This window comes from Malus domestica, chromosome 04 (assembly GCF_042453785.1).
Source record: "Malus domestica chromosome 04, GDT2T_hap1".
Taxonomy (NCBI): Eukaryota; Viridiplantae; Streptophyta; class Magnoliopsida; order Rosales; family Rosaceae; genus Malus; species Malus domestica.
This window is the reverse complement of record NC_091664.1, coordinates 26,341,396-26,360,102: the sequence shown is the minus strand read 5'-3', so window position 1 is coordinate 26,360,102 and position 18,707 is coordinate 26,341,396. Positions and strand designations below refer to the sequence as shown.

The 18,707-nt window shown below is 39.8% G+C and overlaps 1 protein-coding gene across 2 annotated transcripts; it reads right to left on the bottom strand.

Annotated features, from left to right (window-relative positions):
- Positions 1-2,211: 2,211 nt before the first annotated feature.
- Positions 2,212-11,521, bottom strand: LOC108170295 (uncharacterized). 2 transcript variants are annotated; one of them, XM_070820738.1, is made up of 9 exons: positions 11,365-11,521; positions 11,093-11,145; positions 10,778-10,969; positions 10,581-10,671; positions 9,671-10,086; positions 9,399-9,513; positions 8,981-9,101; positions 3,032-3,090; positions 2,212-2,452 (listed from the first exon to the last, which is right to left on the bottom strand). In XM_070820738.1, the coding sequence occupies exons 1-5, from the start codon at positions 11,398-11,400 to the stop codon at positions 9,982-9,984; spliced, it is 477 nt and encodes a 158-aa protein (XP_070676839.1). In that variant the 5' UTR covers positions 11,401-11,521; the 3' UTR covers positions 2,212-2,452; positions 3,032-3,090; positions 8,981-9,101; positions 9,399-9,513; positions 9,671-9,981. The 2 variants fall into 2 exon arrangements, with proteins under 2 accessions (XP_070676839.1, XP_070676840.1); XM_070820739.1 differs by lacking the exon at positions 9,399-9,513 and having other exon boundaries at positions 9,969-10,086.
- Between the last annotated feature and the right edge of the window lie 7,186 nt (positions 11,522-18,707).

Genomic DNA, 18,707 nt, shown 5'->3' with positions numbered 1-18,707 from the left:
TCAAAACAGATATATGTTTTGATGGTAAACGTGGTTCGGCCATCAGAATGCGAAACTCTAAAGCCTACATGTGAATATCCAATCATAAAACAACTCGGCGTTCAACGTGCTAAGCCCTAGTAAACTGTAACACCTCACTTTGCCGAGAAGGCTAACGAGATGACCTCTACCAATAAGGATCTGAAAATCCTTCTCTACCGAAACTTAGATAGATAACCAGTCAACTTTGACGTAGTGCTGTTTATCCAAATTGAAGGTGCTTCGTGATCGGCTGATTCTACAGCAACAGTGCTGTTTATCCAAACTGAAGATGCACGTCGGTTGCCTTCACAGTGTTGTTTATCCAAACTGAAGATGTGTCGGCAAAAAAGAAAATAAAAATCTCAAGGTTGTTGAGAGGTTTCGAGTAGAGCGAAGATTTACGCAGGGCAGTTTGTGTGTGGAATTGGGGAGGGCTCTAATGATGTCCTCCTCCCTCTATTTATAATAGTCAACCTGCTTCCAATCGAATCACAATCATACTCAGATTAGAACTTCTTCCCCCAATCCAACCTTATCTCGGCCAGTCCTACTCCTACTAGGATTTTGAACTCAACCCCCTTATCAGGCCGCATTCAATCCCAAACTTCAACATCCTTATCTTGTCGAAACTTCTTCTCGTATCAAGATTCAACTACCCATGGATTCCTAATAGGACACGACCAACCTTGGCTATGTGGCCTATAAACCGGATGATCCCCAGCGATTCCTAAGTACGGCCTTTAGGCCGAGAACAACTCTAAACTCGGCCCAAACCGATATTTTGAGCCCAAACAGTAGGACACACTAAAATGCATCTAATAACTTATCATAAAGGGTAAAGTAGCAACCTGATCAAACAAAATGATCGGTAAAACTCATGATTGAAGAATCTTTGATTACCTTGAATACTTGGTGAAGTTCCTCCTCCTGAACCCCATGAAGAAAAACGACAGGTTGCAAGATAAGATTCAAAACATATTAAACAAAAAACTAGTAAAAATTTCCCAACCCAACACTGTTATTATGGTAATTTCAATGCAAGTCGCCTTCTGTAGCAGAGTTCATTTCCAAATCCCTACTACTTTGAGAGGATTTTAAAATTTTGGAATCTCTAATAACTAAAGAATTACGCTATATAGTGAATAAACTTGAAGAAAAGCTTCAAATTTGTATATAAAAAACTTTGAATTCAAACAAAAAATGCAAAAACTAAGTTGTTTATTAAGAAGAAGAATCGCAACTCACATGGCCATGGGGATTTCCAAACAGGTCCCAATAGATTGTGTGGATATCCGAAACCTTAGAAACCGGAAACTGTACGGCTCAATAGTCAGGTACAGGCTATGGTTCACCCTGGAAAATCTCTCTTCGATTCTATCGAATCACTAGATAATTTTGGCTCGCTCTCGAAGCCCACACTTTACCCACGCAAAACTAAATTCCAAAATTCCTCTTCCCTGCATTCAGAAACACATCATCAGTTAATTAGAATTGAATATGAATGCAAATCTAATTATGCTTCATCAAAGCAAATAATTTATACACAATTGAAAAAGATGTATAAATGGGAAGAGAACGGAAATTGAAAATATGATCAGAAATGAATGATATATGAGAAACAGTTAATTAATGGCAATGAATTTGATTTGAAAAGAGACTAATAAACATACTGCTAAAGAAGCCACACTTGTCGTTTATGGCGAGTGAAAGGCTGTTTCAAGAAGTTGTAGTTGTTGATCACGGCGAGTAGAGTCAAGTTTGAAAGTTTGAACAAACGCTGGAAGGAATACATAGAAAATTGAGAATCAAGTTTGAAAGTTACCTACGATAAGAATCAGTCGATGTAGAGGAAGAGTCTTTGTCAATATGGTCGGTAGTTTACAGAACGTGGAGGGTGGTTGAATCCCACGTTGCGGTTCTAATTCTTCATTTGGCAAAACTCTACGATTGTGATGCTTTATCTTTTTTCAGTGATGGTTTTTTACCAGTTTGTCGTATTATTTTAACCATCGGAATTCAATTCACACATTACCCATATTTTCAATGTACAATCTGCTCACAAATCATTACCAACTACAGTAAAACAAAAACTAGTAATTAGGTAATTTTAGTAACTCCTATAAATTCTGACCAATTACAGAAGTAACAAGCATGAACGCCCGTGCTTTGCTGCGGGTTTTAGGAACAACATTTAAAACAATACTATTAACATATAAATAAGTTTTATACAACAATGTTTACATGTATGTTGTTTGAGAAGGTAAATTAGCAACATATTACAGTGATAAAAGATCAACAGCATTAAACTGCTCATTATTCAAAATATTTACATAGACTATGAACACGTTACTTAATCTATATTTTCTTATTTCACTGTTTCCCGCTTTATCTTCATCTTCATGATGTTGATGTTTATGATTTCAGCTAGTTTCTACAAATTTTGAAAAAAATGAGCTGTTAGTGCGTTCACATAAGGAAACAGAAGGGGGACATATAAGTAAAACTGAGATAGAGTTCATTTGTGATCCTGAAGGTGCAAACGATATATATATATTTTTTTCCCTCTATTATCATCTGTTGTGGTTAATTTCATGAAAAAACCATACATAAAGGGATCATGTGCAAACAATGCAACATATAGAGTATTAAAAGGTGGATGAGGAATATGTGAAGTCTGAGAGCAAAAACATATAAATGAGCAACATGTAAGGAATGTTAAAATAGAGAAGACATTGATGTACAATGTTGTAATGGAGAAGGGCATATATGTGGTATAATATCCTAGAAGATGGTGGACTGAAGAACCAAATTGTCTTATAGCATCCTTCTCAATAATTTTAAAAATAGATTGGATTCCTATATTTCAGCAATTGGCACTTTAAGATAAGACAGTAGTATTTAGAAATAAATGATCAAATACATATTACTATGTGAGAAGGGCCGGAACTTTTACCTCAGTACTAAACCTGCCTATTGGTAATGGTAAAAAGATAAAACACAATACCCGTACATGATATTTTCTTCATTGCTTCATTCTAAAGAGGAAGGCTTATCATAAGCTTCAGGTATCTGTAAAAAAAGGTAAGTATATGAATTCTCAAAACAAAATTGAAATTGAAATTCTTATTTCTAAAAGAAATTGAAGACAAATTAAGATTAGGTTATAAATTGAACATACATTAAGAGTAAAATCAACGCTACTTTCTTAGGAACTAAATTATTGCGTATCAACGCTTCTTCTCGTCTAGGATCAGTTCCATATTTTTAACAAAGAAATGTGCTGCAGATTGTTGCTTTAAAAAATAAAAGTAAACTTCAATGAAGCTCTGGGAGAGAGTCATTGAGCATAGATTGAGGCAAGAGACACGGGTTTCGGACAACAAATTCGGGTTCATGCCAGGGCGCTCAACCATGGAGGCAATCTATCTCTTACGAAGATTGATGGAAAGATATAGAGATGGGAAAAAGGATTTACACATGGTATTTATAGATTTGGAAAAAGCGTATGATAGGGTCCCAAGAGACATTCTTTGGAGGATTTTAGAGAAGAAAGGAGTACGAGTAGCATATATCCAAGCTATACAGGATATGTATGAAGGAGCAAAGACTGCCGTAAGAACTCATGAAGGACAAACCGAAAGCTTTCCCATAACTGTAGGATTACATCAAGGCTCATCCTTAAGTCCTTACCTTTTTGCGTTGGTAATGGATGAGTTAACAGGACATATTCAATATGATATTCCTTGGTGTATGCTTTTCGCAGACGATATAGTGTTGATAGATGAAACTCAGGAAGGGGTAAATGCAAAGTTTAACCTTTGGAGAGAAGTGTTGGAATCTAAAGGTCTTCACCTAAGCCGATCAAAGACAGAATATATGGAGTGCAAGTTCAGTGCAAATGGAGGTCAAAACGAGTTAGGGGTGAGGATCGGAGATCAAGAAATACCAAAGAGCGACCGTTTTCGTTACCTAGGATCTATCTTGCAAAAGAACGGAGAATTAGATGGAGATCTCAACCATAGAATACAACCTGGATGGATGAAGTGGAAGAGTGCATCCGGCGTGTTGTGTGACCGTCGTATGCCACTGAAGCTCAAGGGAAAATTTTATAGGACGGCAATAAGGCCGGCGATGCTGTATGGCACAGAATGTTGGGCGGTGAAGCATCAACACGTACACAAAATGGGTGTAGCAAAGATGAGGATGCTTCGTTGGATGTGTGGGCACACGAGAAAGGATAAGATTAGGAATGAGGATATCCGGGGTAAAGTAGGAGTAGCTGAAATTGAAGGAAAGATGAGAGAAAATCGGTTACGGTGGTTTGGACATGTGCAAAGAAGGCCTACTGACGCTCCGATTAGAAGATGCGACTATGGGACAGAGGTTCAGGGCCGAAGGGGTAGAGGAAGACCTAGGAAAACTTTGGAAGAGACCCTAAGAAAAGACTTAGAGTACTTGGATCTAACGGAGGACATGACACAGGACAGAACACAATGGCGTTCTAAGATTCATATAGCCGATCCCACTCAGTGACTTGGATTTTCCAAGTCTCCAACCGAGAAGTTTTCCTCACTCAGGAAATTAAGGGAACACTACCTCAACCTACATCTTCCACTCACAAAGCTTCAACAAAAGAAAATTCAAAGAACTTAGCGAAGAAGGCTTTGGTGTATTTAACACAATACGTTGAAATGAAGGAAAGCTTATTTATTGATATCCCCGAATAGTTACAAATATGTACATATACTTGAGTCAAAATAAACAAACAAGAGGGAGCCTTAACAAAGGTTGCTTAGGAGAAGTCTCAGCAGTCGGTAGAGCCCCAGAAAGAGAAGGCATCGAAGGGGGATCATTCAGAGCCTCAGTACTGGACAGAACCCTAGAAGGAGGAGGTATCAGAGGTTGATCATTTGGAGCTTCATTACGCGGTACAGCCCCAAAAGACGAAAGCAATAAATGCCTTTGGAACAAACCCACAAATCTCTGATGATCAAGTAAAACCTGACCATTAGATTCCTTCATCTGGTCAAGCTTCCTCTTCATGTTTGTAGCATAGTCATGTGCGAGCCGGTGCAACTGTTTATTCTCATGCTTGAGCCCTCTAATCTCCTGTTTGAGACTCATCACTTCAGCCGCCAATGATTCAACTTGGCGGGTTCGAGCAAATAGGCGTTGGGCCATATTAGACACAGAACCTGCACACTGAACACTGAGAGCCAGAGAATCCTTAACAGCCAACTCATCAGACCGTTTGGAAAGTAGTCTGTTATCTTTGGGAGTGAGAAGGTTCCTGGCCACTACCGCAGCGGTCATATAATTATTCATCACGGAATCCCCAACGGTAAGAGAACCAGTAGGGGAGACGAAGGATGGGCGCCATATGTTGTCTGGAGAAGGCGGGGCTGCCTCTTCAACAAGGTTCAAGTCAAAACGACGGTCGGAGGGGCCAGACATTTTCAAAGGTGTTGAAGAGAGAAGAGGTCGGACAAATCAAGATCTTAGAAGTGCAAGAATGGAGCTTCTACTGGTGGATATTCAAGTGTGCTTTGGAACTTAATGTCCGCCCTTATAAAAATCTGCACTCGACAAAGCTTCAGAAATCGAAGAGGCGCCTGCTCAGAAATCGAATAGGCGTTTGCTTTCTCAAAAGCTGGGCTGCTCAGAGACCACGAGGGTCGATCTCAGAAATCGAAGAGGCGTTTGCTTTCTCAAAAGCTAGGCTGCTCAAAGACCATGAAGGCCGATCTCAGAAATCGAAAAGGCTTGCTTTCTCAAAAGCTGGGCTGCTCAGAGACCACGAGGGCCAATCTCAGAAATCGAAGAGGCACCTACTTTTCCAGCCTTGTCAGCACCTGTCACACGCACACTCAGCTTTGCGGAAATTATGGGCATTCTGTCGAAGATTTCTGGCGAAGTAGAAAGCACATGAATCGTACTGTTCAATCACCCACTTCCCACACGCAACAGTAGCTCATGGGTACCACAGATAACTTTGCCAAAGTTCTCTAACAAAGTTGAGACACGTGAAGCTTTCAGCTCCCACTACATCGCTCTGACCAAGAAGGGTAAAAGAATAGCAAAGAAACAACACTAACAAAGTTTAGACACATAAATTTTGAAGGTCTAGCTACCATATTATTACCCACAAGGGTAAAGGAACAGTACCACTGTTGGATAATTGGAAAGTCCCGGTGTGTCAACCTCTGTGCTTCGTGGCAAGGTAGACTAGCAAACATGCCCAACCTTTACTCACATTCGAGAAAACACACCCAACAAGATTGCTTGCTCCAAAATCGAAGAGGCACCGCCCTCCGAATCTCGAGAGCCAGACTCCCAACATGATTACTTTCTCAAAAATCGAAGAGAGGGTAAAGGAACAGTACCATTGCTGGATAATTGGAAAGTCCCTGTGTGTCAACCTCTGTGCTTCGTGGCAAGGTAGACTAGCAAACATGCCCAACCTTTACTCACATTCGAGAAAACACTCCCAACAAGATTGCTTGCTCAAAAATCGAAGAGGCACCGCCCTCCGAATCTCGAGAGCCAGACTCCCAACATGATTACTTTCTAAAAAATCAAAGAGACACCGCTCCCCGAATCTCGAGAGCCAGACCCCCAGCAGGATTGCTTTCTCAAAAATCGAAGAGGCATCGTTCTCCGAATCTCGAGAGTCAGATCCCCGACAGGATTGCTTGTTCGAAAACCGAAGAGACACCACTTTCCCAACTTCAAGAGCTGGATCTCCTTGGATAAAGCTTGTCTGTAATCTTCACACGCAACATCAGCTTTCCAGATACCATAAACCACTTTTTCAAAGTGCTCTGACAGAGTTAAAACATGTGAAGTTGGCAGCTCCCACTACCATGCTATGACCAAGCAGGGTAAAGGAATAGCATTATTACTTGATGTTAGGGAGACTCCTATATATGTCGACCTCCATCCCCAACGGACAGGCAGACCTGCAAAAATGATCAACCCTTCCTCTTATCTGAGAAGGCACTCCCAACGAAGCCTTTCGAAATATTCAGCTTTCTTTCCCCCCGATAATACCTCTGTAAACATGCTATACTAGAGCAAGAATATCTCATATCATCAGGGTTAAAAGCAAGAGTATCCCATATCATGCTTTTTCCCTGTCTTTTCCTTTGGCCTTGTTCTTACTTGCAAGACAAGGAGAAAGAGAGCAATCAGTCAGCACTTGGAATCAAGCTTCCAGCCAGGAACTGACTGCCTGGAACCCCTTACTTGATTACTTACCTGGCATTGCTCTCGAGTACTCATCTTCAACATCTTATGCTTCCAGGGAAGATACCGCATCTGCCTGAGGAACAGATAGGGCAAGTGAGAAGGATACAAGGAAGCATGTGGAGACAAGATTAACAGCACACGTGCCGATACATCCACTACTCTGTCAAAAGCAAACGTATCCCATATCAGCAGGGTCGAACGTACTCTAGATTTGATGGACTTGTTTTGACCCTCAAATTCTTCAGTCGACCTTATATTCTGGAGGAAACCAGAAAACCCTCCAGCCCAGTTCAAGAATAAGCCTGTGGAAAGTTACTTCTTCAAAAGCAAAAGTATCCCATATCATATCTTCTTATTTTTCTTCTCTTTATCCTTCATGCTGCCTGCAAGATAGGGAGAATGTGAACAATCAGCCGGAGCTCTGATTGCTTACCTTGTCTGTCACCTCTTTCAGCAGATCCCCTAGCTCGGCGACTTGGGGGACTCCTACTACATGGTTTGTATCGCGCTTGACCAAGCCTGAAACTACAAGTAAGCTTCAAGTGAAATTGATACATTACCTTGTGCATCTCCACCAGTTACAGATACCACCCCTGGATGGAGGAAGAGTACTTCCAGAGAAGATGCCACATCTACCTATGAGACAGATAAGGCAAGTCAAGACGATACCACACTCCGGTACTTAGAAGTTTCGTGGTTACGAGATCATTCTCCCACAATATTTCCTAATATCATTTGTACTAAATCATTCACTTGTACTCACTAAAGGAGAGCTTAAACCTATGTACTTGTGTAAACCCTTCACAATTAATGAGAACTCCTCTATTCCATGGACGTAGCCAATCTGGGTGAACCACGTACATCTTGTGTTTGCTTTCCTATCTCTATCCAGCTATATACTTATCCACACTAATGACCGGAGCAATCTAGCGAAGATCACAAAAAGTGACCGTTTTCGCTACCTAGGATCTATCTTGCAAGAGAATGGAGAATTAGATGGAGATCTCAACCATAGAATACAAGTTGGATGGATGAAGTGTAAGAGTGCATCCAGCGTGTTGTGTGACCGTCGTAGGCCACTGAAGCTCAAGGAAAAATTTTATAGGACGGCAATAAGGCCAGTGATGTTGTATGGCACAGAATGTTGGGCGGTGAAGCATCAACACGTACACAAAATGGGTGTAGCGGAGATGAGGATGCTTCGTGGGATGTATGGGCACACGAGAAAGGATAAGATTGGGAATGAGGATATCCGAGGTAAAGTAGGAGTAGCCAAAATTGAAGAAAATATGAGAGAAAATCGGTTCCGGTGGTTTAGACATGTGCAAAGAAGGCCTACTGACGCTCCAGTTCGAAAATGTGACTACGGGACAGAGGTTCAGGGCCGAAGGGGTAGAGGAAGACCTAGGAAAACTTTGGAAGAGACCCTAAGAAAAGACTTGAGTACTTGGATCTAACGGAGGACATGACACAAAACCGAGCGCAATGACGTTCTAGGATTCATATAGCCGACCCCACTTAGTGGGAAAAGGCTTTGTTGTTGTTGTTGTATTTGTAACCATATAGAGGTATTGAAGGAATGATACACATGAAACTTTCATGATGAAAGCTCATATGCTTTCTATAAACAACATAAATTCACTTGGAATTTACTGTTAACTATTAAGCCAAGCTACTAAGAAATTGGAACTTATATTATAAAATAATTAACCTTTTTTCAGGTTGAAGCAGTTCCAATCTTGGGGTTGGTGACATTGAGCATTGTGGCAACTCTTCTGTTCTCATCATAAAAAATGGCTCCTTTTTATAAAGAGATTATCATCAAAGCATTGCTGCTCAACACCCAAATCATCAAATGTGAGACAAAACAAATTCTAATGTTTAAAAGGAATTCCACGGAATAAATAATGTCTTTATCAAATCTTTAATTCATTAAAGCAAAACCCAAAAATTTAAAAAGTTTTAATTCATTACATGACCACTCATGGGCAAGGTCAGGGCAGCAATACCCAACAAACCCAAAATATTCAAATAAATCCCACAAAAAAAAAATCCATTAGAAAAAACCTACAAACAACAAATAATTCACTACTTTATTATATGAATTCGAACGGAGCTATAGAACATACCAATTTGAAGCGAGAAACCTCGGTGAAAATAATCAAGGAAGCCACGTCTATCTCAAGAAGCAGAGAAAATTAGGGATTTTTTTTTTGCTCCAAATCATCCTTAGGCGCCGTTACTCTTTTCAAAAAAAAAAAAAACAACCAAATTGGGGATTTTTTCAGTGAAGAAAAAAGAGAAAATTAAAAGAATGATCCTTTAATGTACACACACATTAAAGATGTAATGCTCTTGATAAAGATAATGAAGAACAATGATCCTTTAATGTTAAGCTTACTGCTCGTGGAAGATCTCCTCAAGAATTCTGCCACCAACTTTAACCATAAAAGAAAATATGGTTGGACAAAGTTGCATAAGGAAAATAAGTCAGGAAAGTGAATTTGTAAGGAGCTCAAAGGCATTCGATTTGGTCATTTACATACAGCAAAAAAAAAGGTCGTACCCAGTGCACAAGGCTCCCGCTTTACACAGGGTCTGAGAGAGGTGAATGTCGGCTAGCCTTACCCCCATTTATGGAGAGGCTGCTCCCAAGGTCATTTACATACAGCAATAGCAAAAAATACAAAAAACTATACCATCTCGCTTCGATCATCTCCTGCAAGTTCTGAAAGACCACTTGGTCGCTAGGTGGCCGTGCACAATGAGAGTCTGGAACTGGTGGAGGGCATGGAACGATTTTCTTCCCTTTCCCTGCTGCAGACAAACATCAAAACCCACAACCAAGTTCACCAAAAATGCACAAAAAAATACAACTACCAAACTCACAAATTTAATCGAAGTACTCTTCAAAATCTAGAAGAAAAAAAACTACTAAATCTCAGATAAAAATATCAAAAAAACCCATAAGTTTAATGACGGATCTTCCAAAACTCTGAAATTTAGACGAAATTTTTTACAATAACATGACAAATGATTAACATTCAATTATATTAAATCACAATGGGGAATTAATTTGGTTTGTTTCAATTAGTGTATGAAAAATTTACTAAAATTAAATTGTGCAAATTTACACTTCTAAACTCATAATATTCAAATAAAGAAAAATTTGAATAAAAAGGTACTAACATTTCAACGCCCATAGCTTGGATCAAATGGAATTCTCAGAAATTCATGGAAAATCCTCAATGAAATACTTCCAAAAGACGAAAAACATATAATTTTAAACAGAAAAAAGGTACGAAAAGTGCCTTAACAAATCGATGGAGCCGGATAATCACAGCATCTTCTCTTTCCTTTATCCCCATACTCTCTTTCCTTTGTACAATGCTCAAACACAACCTAAATTAATTCAAAGGAAATATGCACAACCCAAGCGAAATTAATGAATTCAAATAATCATTCGCTTCCTCTGCACAACTCAAATTAATTCGAAGTTTTTTCATACCTCAGGGAAGAGTACCGTCTCTCAATTTGGGTTGTGCAGATTGGTAAAAGTGATTGGGGGAGGAATAGGGGAATAGGGGAAGAGTCCACTGTATTGGTAAAAGTGATTGGGGAGGAATAGCGGAAGAGTCCACTGTCTCTGAAGCTCTTCCCTTTGAAAAACTGTAAAAGAAACTCACATTCACCATTCCACCTATTCCCATTAAAAAAATTAAATTAAAAATTTGAAGAAAAACTCAACAGAAAATCACTAATCTGTTCAATAAATTTGGAATTCTTTGTTATTTTGCTGAAGAAAAAAAGGTGGAAACTTTACCTGAGGAACTGAAAGAAGCTGTGATGAGAGCAAGGCAAATGGTGCTGGAGAAACTATGGAGGGAAAAAATCATAACCGATAGGATTGAATAAATCAGTCGGAAAACTCAGGATGTGATCAACTTGTCTTTGCCGAGTTGCATCCGCACAAAAACCAAACAAATTAATTCCAAAACCCTAAGATTCCAAATCCCAATCCCCTAACATCCCAAATCCCAATCTCAATAACAAACAATCATACAAAAAAATCGTCAATTAGATTCGATAGCATACCATTTCCTCAAGATTGGTCAGAGACCAGAAAACCATACATTTTCTGGGCTTGAAATTTTATTTGAACCGACAACAGATGCATTGGTTTTCAACGATAAGGCAGAAGCAAAAGCAGAGAAAGAGGAGATGATTAAAGTAACACGCGTCCCGCTCAACACGCGTCACTATGCTAAGCCTGCCAGGTGACAGAACCATTACTATAGAAAGAAGTCTCTTGAAGAGCCACTTGTTCAGGCATAATTTTTTTTTTTTTAATTTGTTATATTTATCACAAAGTGCTGATACACCATTCCATAGTCCTTTGTTTTATTAAATATAATTTCATTTCTATCAAAATCTCAGTTTGTTCCTTTGGTAGATGTACACGTGTTCGTAACTGTTAAGCATTTGACAGCAAAGCCAAAAGGGCAAGGTTGTAATAATACACAAATAAGTGAGGTCAAAAAAAGAAGAACACTGTCGAAGGAACAGTGATCTAAGTCTGAAATGACATATTGGGAATTAATTGGAAAGTTAGGCGTTTAGAATATATATAATTTTAGAGAAACCAAATTCCCAGCTACAGCCTCAAATGTCTCTCATTGCATGCAGCTGACTACCACCGACTAAAATCACATAAATAAAAGAAATGGAATCCAGAAAAATCCATATGGCAAATTGCAAATCGCAGAAATTAATGAAGTAAAACATACATTGAAAAAAAAAACCCATATGACAATAATTAAGTTTAAATAATATAAGCAGTGTGGTCGATTAAGTACTAATCACTGAGCAATTTTGAATGCCCATCAATCCCATCCTATGCCATGAATGATTCAAATTTCCTTATTAAATTATATAGAATAATAAACAAAACAAACGAAAAAGCAGATTCATGTGGGTAATATAACTTAATCGGAGCGTAGAAATTATGAAGAAAAAAAAAATCACCTGAGTTTGTGTAAATTGAGTGTGGATGCAGAAGAAACTCTGGAAAAACACGCGGATGAGAGGTTTGTGCAGAAGACGAAAGAGAGTTCGTAAGACGAAGGTGAGTTCTTCCTCTTTTCTGTGCATTTGGGGTTGGAATGATCATTGTTCCCTCTAGAACATGTGGTAGATTGGCGGTTCTATCTCCAATCTTTGCAACTGCTGCAACCGGTGTTCTGTTTTGTGCGACAACGTGTTTGACAGTTCTACTCTAATTTGGAGGGAGTGTTTGTAAATTTTTATTAATTTACTTGTTATTTTGGTTTTGGTGGAAAGATAGATTGTGAGGCAATATTTGTGGGAGGATTGATCTAAGGGTCACCATGAATTTTAAGTGTGTATATTTTTATCTGGTGGTTGAAAATTGTCATTGTTCAGATGAGTACATATATTATTCGCACAGTAGAATTTTGTTGTATTATATTACAATTTTGACCCTATATTTATTGGACAGTTATCTGTTACTCTTGAGTAGGGACTGAGGATATTTTTGGCATTTTGAATGTTTCACTTATTTGAGCTTCTCACTTTATATATAGAGATATATATAACAACAAAAAAACATGCCTAATGTTTGTACCATACTTGACCAATCCCGAAACTACTGAGCACCGGTCAACGTTATACCGTCAAGGACCCAGAAGAGTTTCCCTCCAACTAGGAGGCCAATCATATCGCGTCACGTGTCGACATCAGAAGTTAATCATAGTGCGACACATGTCAACATCAGAAACCAATCACAACACGACACGTGTCAATGTTAGAATGAAACTAGAAACTCTCTTCTATAAATAGAGATCATTCTCTCACAATATTTCCTAATGTCATTTGTACTAAATCATTCACTAGTACTCACAAAAAGAGAGCTTGAACCTATGTACTTGTGTAAACCCTTCACAATTAATGAGAACTCCTCTACTCCGTGGACGTAACCAATCTGGGTGAACCACGTACATCTTGTGTTTGCTTCCTTGTCTCTATCCATTTACATACTTATCCACACTAGTGACCGGAGCAATCTAGCAAAGGTCACAAACTTAACATTTTCTGTTGTACCAAAGTCCTTACTGATTTTGTGCATCAACATTTGGCGTTGTCTGTGGGAACGACACTTATTCCCACTTTCTTCAGCTTTGCCAAGCTGGTTTCCACCATTCGTACATTCTATTTTGACCAAGCATCCCTCTCCAACATGGGGAGCGAAGGAAGCCATAGCACACAGAACGACACCCCTCTTGCACCTAGTACGAAGCAACGAAAGAATGAAAGAAAGAGGGTTGCTCTTCAAGCTAAAGTCGATAAGCTAGAAGCTCATAACAACAAGATAGCAATGAAGAATGAGGTCCTCCATGAGCAGTATGAGAAACTCTTTGAGACGCTCCACGAAACTAGGCGTACTCAAACACGCGAGCTCGTTGCCCCTGTGAACATCAACCATTATCTGGGTGCCCACCAACACGGAGGGTCACCTCCTTTCGACATGGGTATCCATGATGAGGAGCAAGCTAATCATCAAAACATTGATCAACATGAGACTTTTCTCAACCCACATGCTTCGACCCAAAGCAGAAGAAGTAGAGGAAGACACCTCTTTGCAGAAGGGTTGGAAGGATCGAAAGCCGTTTATCGTGACTGCCGAGACTTCCTAAAACAACGTCGAGAGAATCCCTTCCACATATGCTCGAAGATCAATGACCCAAGGGTTTCTAAAAGACTCGGTCCCCTATCACGACCCAAGTCAGCTGCCAATCTAGGGAAGGAACGACAGGTCCCAGAGGAACAAGAAGGTACAGGAGACTCTAAGGTATTCCGACAGACTCGCCCTAGAAGTCAGTACGGCGAGTCCAAGAAAAAACCACACGCCCTTGCTCAAACTTTCCTACTTCCAAGAGGCAATGGAGACTTACGAAAGAAAATTTCAATGGTACATGACTCCACTCAGGACCCCATTGTCCTACAGCTCATTGAGGAAGTAAACAAGTTGAAGGCCAAATGTCAAGCCGAGATACCTGACTGAAACCAACCCAGGCCTGGCCCTCTCACAAAAAGGATCCTCGACACCCCTTCAAGCGAAGACAAAACAAAAGCTTGGTTTACAACTCTATACTGAAATGGAGGACCCAATTGAACACCTTAACCTCTTTGAGTCCACCATGGCATATCAGATGCACACCAACGAAGAGCGATGTCTTCTCTTCCCCTCCACCCTATCTGGCGGAGCTCTAAACGGATATTGCCGTCTTCCACCTGAGACAGTAAACTCATTTGAGGAACTGAGGAAACTGTTTGTCTCTCAACACATCTTCCAGACTGATCGCTTGCATTATGCAAATGACTTGTACACTATTCGCCAGAAGTCGGACGAGTCACTACGAGAGTATACCGGTCGCTTCAGCCATGAGTATTCTCGCTGCGCTGAGGCAGATGACAAAATCACCCTCAAGGCCTTCACGGCAAGCCTACGTGATTGTTTCTTCAAGTACATGATCAATGCCAACACTTGGAAGACTTACTGTGAGGTGATGGCACATGCTTACAACCACGCCTCTGCCGAAGCAAGGACATACCAAGGGAACCCCCATATGGTTAACCCCTATCAACAAGTGGGAAGTGGAAGTCAAGTTTTACCAAGTAAGGAGATATTGGCCATTTAAACATCCATTGCATCATCTCCTGTCTCATTTAGCTATTCGCTAAGTCACCAAACGTATCTGTCTCTTGGTAAGAGGAAGGATTTTTACTCTCAGCAAGCCCATTACAACAAGAGGGATAAAAGTTCGTATCAAGACAACCAGGGGTGAACGTACCGTTGACTATTATGACTATGGGGCCAAACCTCACTCTTTCGAAGTGGTGGACTAGGTACTAAAAGAAATGCTATTATAAAAAGGCATACACATTACAAATGTTTTGACTCTCAACCATTTGAGATCTTTTGTCACACAAGCTATTCGGTAAATATTTAAAGAAGAGGGAATTCAGACAACTTCTTCTGAGTCTTTTGCGTTCCTAGCATTGGAACACTTGGTCTACGCTGACCTATCCTTATACTCCAACTCAGAGCTTCAACATGCGTACTTTGATACAAAGTATGTGATACTGAGTGTTACAACCAACATGGTTCACATATCAAAAGCATGGATCCCTTCATGTATAGCAAAACATTCATAAGCATCACTTATATCAATCAACATAAACATCATACATTCCAACACATTTATACATAAACATCATACATTCCAACACATTCATACATAAGCCAACTGTGCTTCGAAAGGGTTCAACATACTTTGTGTTTTCGACACTTGTTACACTGTGCCTCGACACCTTGCCCTTATTCTCACCAACCAGGTGATGAAATGTGAAGGAGGAACTCATCTTCATGCCACCAACCAGATGATGAAATGTACAACACGTACTCTTCTTCATGCCACCAACCAGGTGATGAAATGTACAACCCGTACACCAACCAGGTGATGAAATGTACAACCCGTACTCTTCTTCATGCCACCAACCAGGTGATGAAATGTACATCCCGTACTCTAATATCATTTGGCAACTTGCCACTCATGCCACCAACCAGGTGAAGAAAGAACTCATCTTCGTGCCAACAACCAGGTGATGAAATGTACAATCCGTACTCTCCTTCATGCTACCAACCAGGTGATGAAATGTACAACCCGTACTCTAATATCATTTGGCAACTTGCCACTCATGCCACCAACCAGGTGAAGAAGGAACTCATCTTCGTGCCACCAACTAGGTGATAAAATGTGATGAAAGGTGATGAAGGAACTTTCGTACCACCAACCAAATGATGAAAGCAACTCATCATTCATTTCACCAACCAGAAAACGAGTAGTACAACTTGTACATGTGAACTCTTAGCATTCACAAATAATAAAAAACCCTCAAGTTTTACAACTCAACTAGGGGAGCACTTATGCCCAACAAGAGTTATAGTCACCAACAAAGTCTTATTGCAAGCCAACAACAACTTCAGTGCATGGCATACGAAGATCAAGCTATTCAACCCTCTTGCATTTGCTTCAGACATTGCTCTTTTATAACAATGCAAACACTACAACTCGTAGAAAGCTTCACACACTCTTGATCAAGACAGTGTGAAGCAAAACCAATTTATGGTACTAACAAGAGCTTCATCAATGGAGGGAACCACAATTCTCAAAAGCTTCACACACTGTTGATCAAGACAGTGTGAAGCAAAACCAATTTATGGTGCCAACAACAGCTTCATCAATGGAGGGCAACCACAATTCTCAAAAGCTTCACATACTCTTGATCAAGACAGTGAGAAGCAAAACCAATTTATGGTGCCACCAAGAGCTTCATCAAAGGAGTTCAACCACAATTCTTAAAAGCTTCACGTACTCTTGATCAAGACAGTGTGAAGCAAAACCGATTTATGGTGCCAACAAAAGCTTAATCAATGGAGGGCAACTACAATTCTCAAACCTTCAAAGCAAATTCAAGACTGTTCGAAACAAATTCAATTTATATAGTTCATCCAAACCTTCGACTACTACAAGGTGTGGCCTGCATCACAATCTCTTGCTCAACAGTGTGGAAGCAAAATTTGTATATGTTGTCTCTCCCACAATTTCTAGTTTCCAAAAAAAAAAAGGGAAATTCAACAAAGCTTCATCAATGGAGGACAACTACAAATTCTCAAAAGCTTCCCACTATCTTGATCAAGATAGTGTGAAGCAAAATCAATTCATGGTACCCAACAAAAGCTTCAACTCCAAAGCTTCACCAACAAAAACTTCATCAATAGAGGACAACTACAAATTCTCAAAAGCTTCACACTATCTTGATCAAGATAGTGTGAAGCAAAATCAATTCGTGGTACCCAACAAAGCTTCACCACAAAAGCTTCACCAACAAAAACTTCATCAATGGAGGACAACTACAAATTCTCAAAAGCTTCACACTATCTTGATTAAGATAGTGTGAAGCAAAATCAATTCATGGTACCCAACAAAAGCTTCAACTCCAAAGCTTCACCTACAAAAGCTTCACCCACAATAGCTTCACCCATAAAAGCTTCACCAACAAAAGTTTCACCCACCACAAAAGCTTCACCCATAAAAGCTTCACCAACAAAAGCTTCACCCACAAAAGCTTCCCCTACCACAAAAGCTTCACCCACAAAAGCTTCACCCACCACAAAAGCTTCACCCATAAAAGCTTCACCAACAAAAGCTTCACCCACAAAAGCTTTCCCCACAAAAGCTTCCCCCACCAACAAAAGCTTTACCCACAAAAACTTCCCCCACAAAAGCTTCACCCATAAAAGGTTTACCAACAAAAGCTTCACCCACAAAAACTCCACCTACAAAAGCCAAGAGAGTGTGAAGCAAAATCAATTCATGGTACTGAACAAAGCTTTAACCTCAAAGCTTCACCTACAAAGCTTCAACACCAAAGCTTCACCTACAAAGCTTTAAAATATATATATTTCTTCGGAAATTCGAAAATTCAAAAATTCGGAAATTCAAAAATTCAAAAAATCGAAAAAAAAAATCGAAAAAAAAATTTCGAAAAAAAAAATTGTCTAGGCCTCCTCTTCTTTGGGCCTAACAACTTTCATAATAAATATATATGAAGAATGAGTTTTGGGCTACCACTTAGAAAAGAAATGCCTCATTCGTCAACTCCCTCGATCGGAGACTTGGGGGACTCCTACCATATGTTACTGCACCTTGATACTCAGAAGTCTCACGACCACTCAGTGACTTAGATTTTTCAAGTCTCCAAACGAGAAGTTTTCCTCACTTGGGAAATTAAGGGAGCACTACCTCAACCTACATGCTTCACTCACAAAGCTTCAACATACAAGCTTCAACAAAAGGAAAAATTCAAAGAACTTAGTGAAGAAGGTCTTGGTGTATTTAACACAATATGTTGAAATGAAGCAAAACTTGTTTATTGATATCTTCGATAAGTTACAAATATGTACATATACATGAATCAAAATAAACAAGCAATAGGGAGCCTTCACAAATGTTGCTCAGGAAAAGTCTCAGCAGTTGGCAGAGCCCCAGAAAGAGGAGGCACGAGAGGGTGATTATTCGGAGCTTCAGTACTAGGCAGAACCCCAGAAGGAGGAGGCACCGAAGGTTGATCATTTGGAGCTTCATTATGCGGTACAGCCCTAAAAGACGAAGGCAATAAATGCCTTTGGAACAAACCCACAAACCTCTAATGATCAAGTAAAATCTGACCATCAGATTCTTGTAGCTGGTCGAGCCTCATCTTCATGTTTGTAGCATAGTCATGTGCGAGCCTGTACAATTGTTTATTCTTATGCTTGAGCCATCTGATCTCCTGTTTGAGACTTATCACTTCAG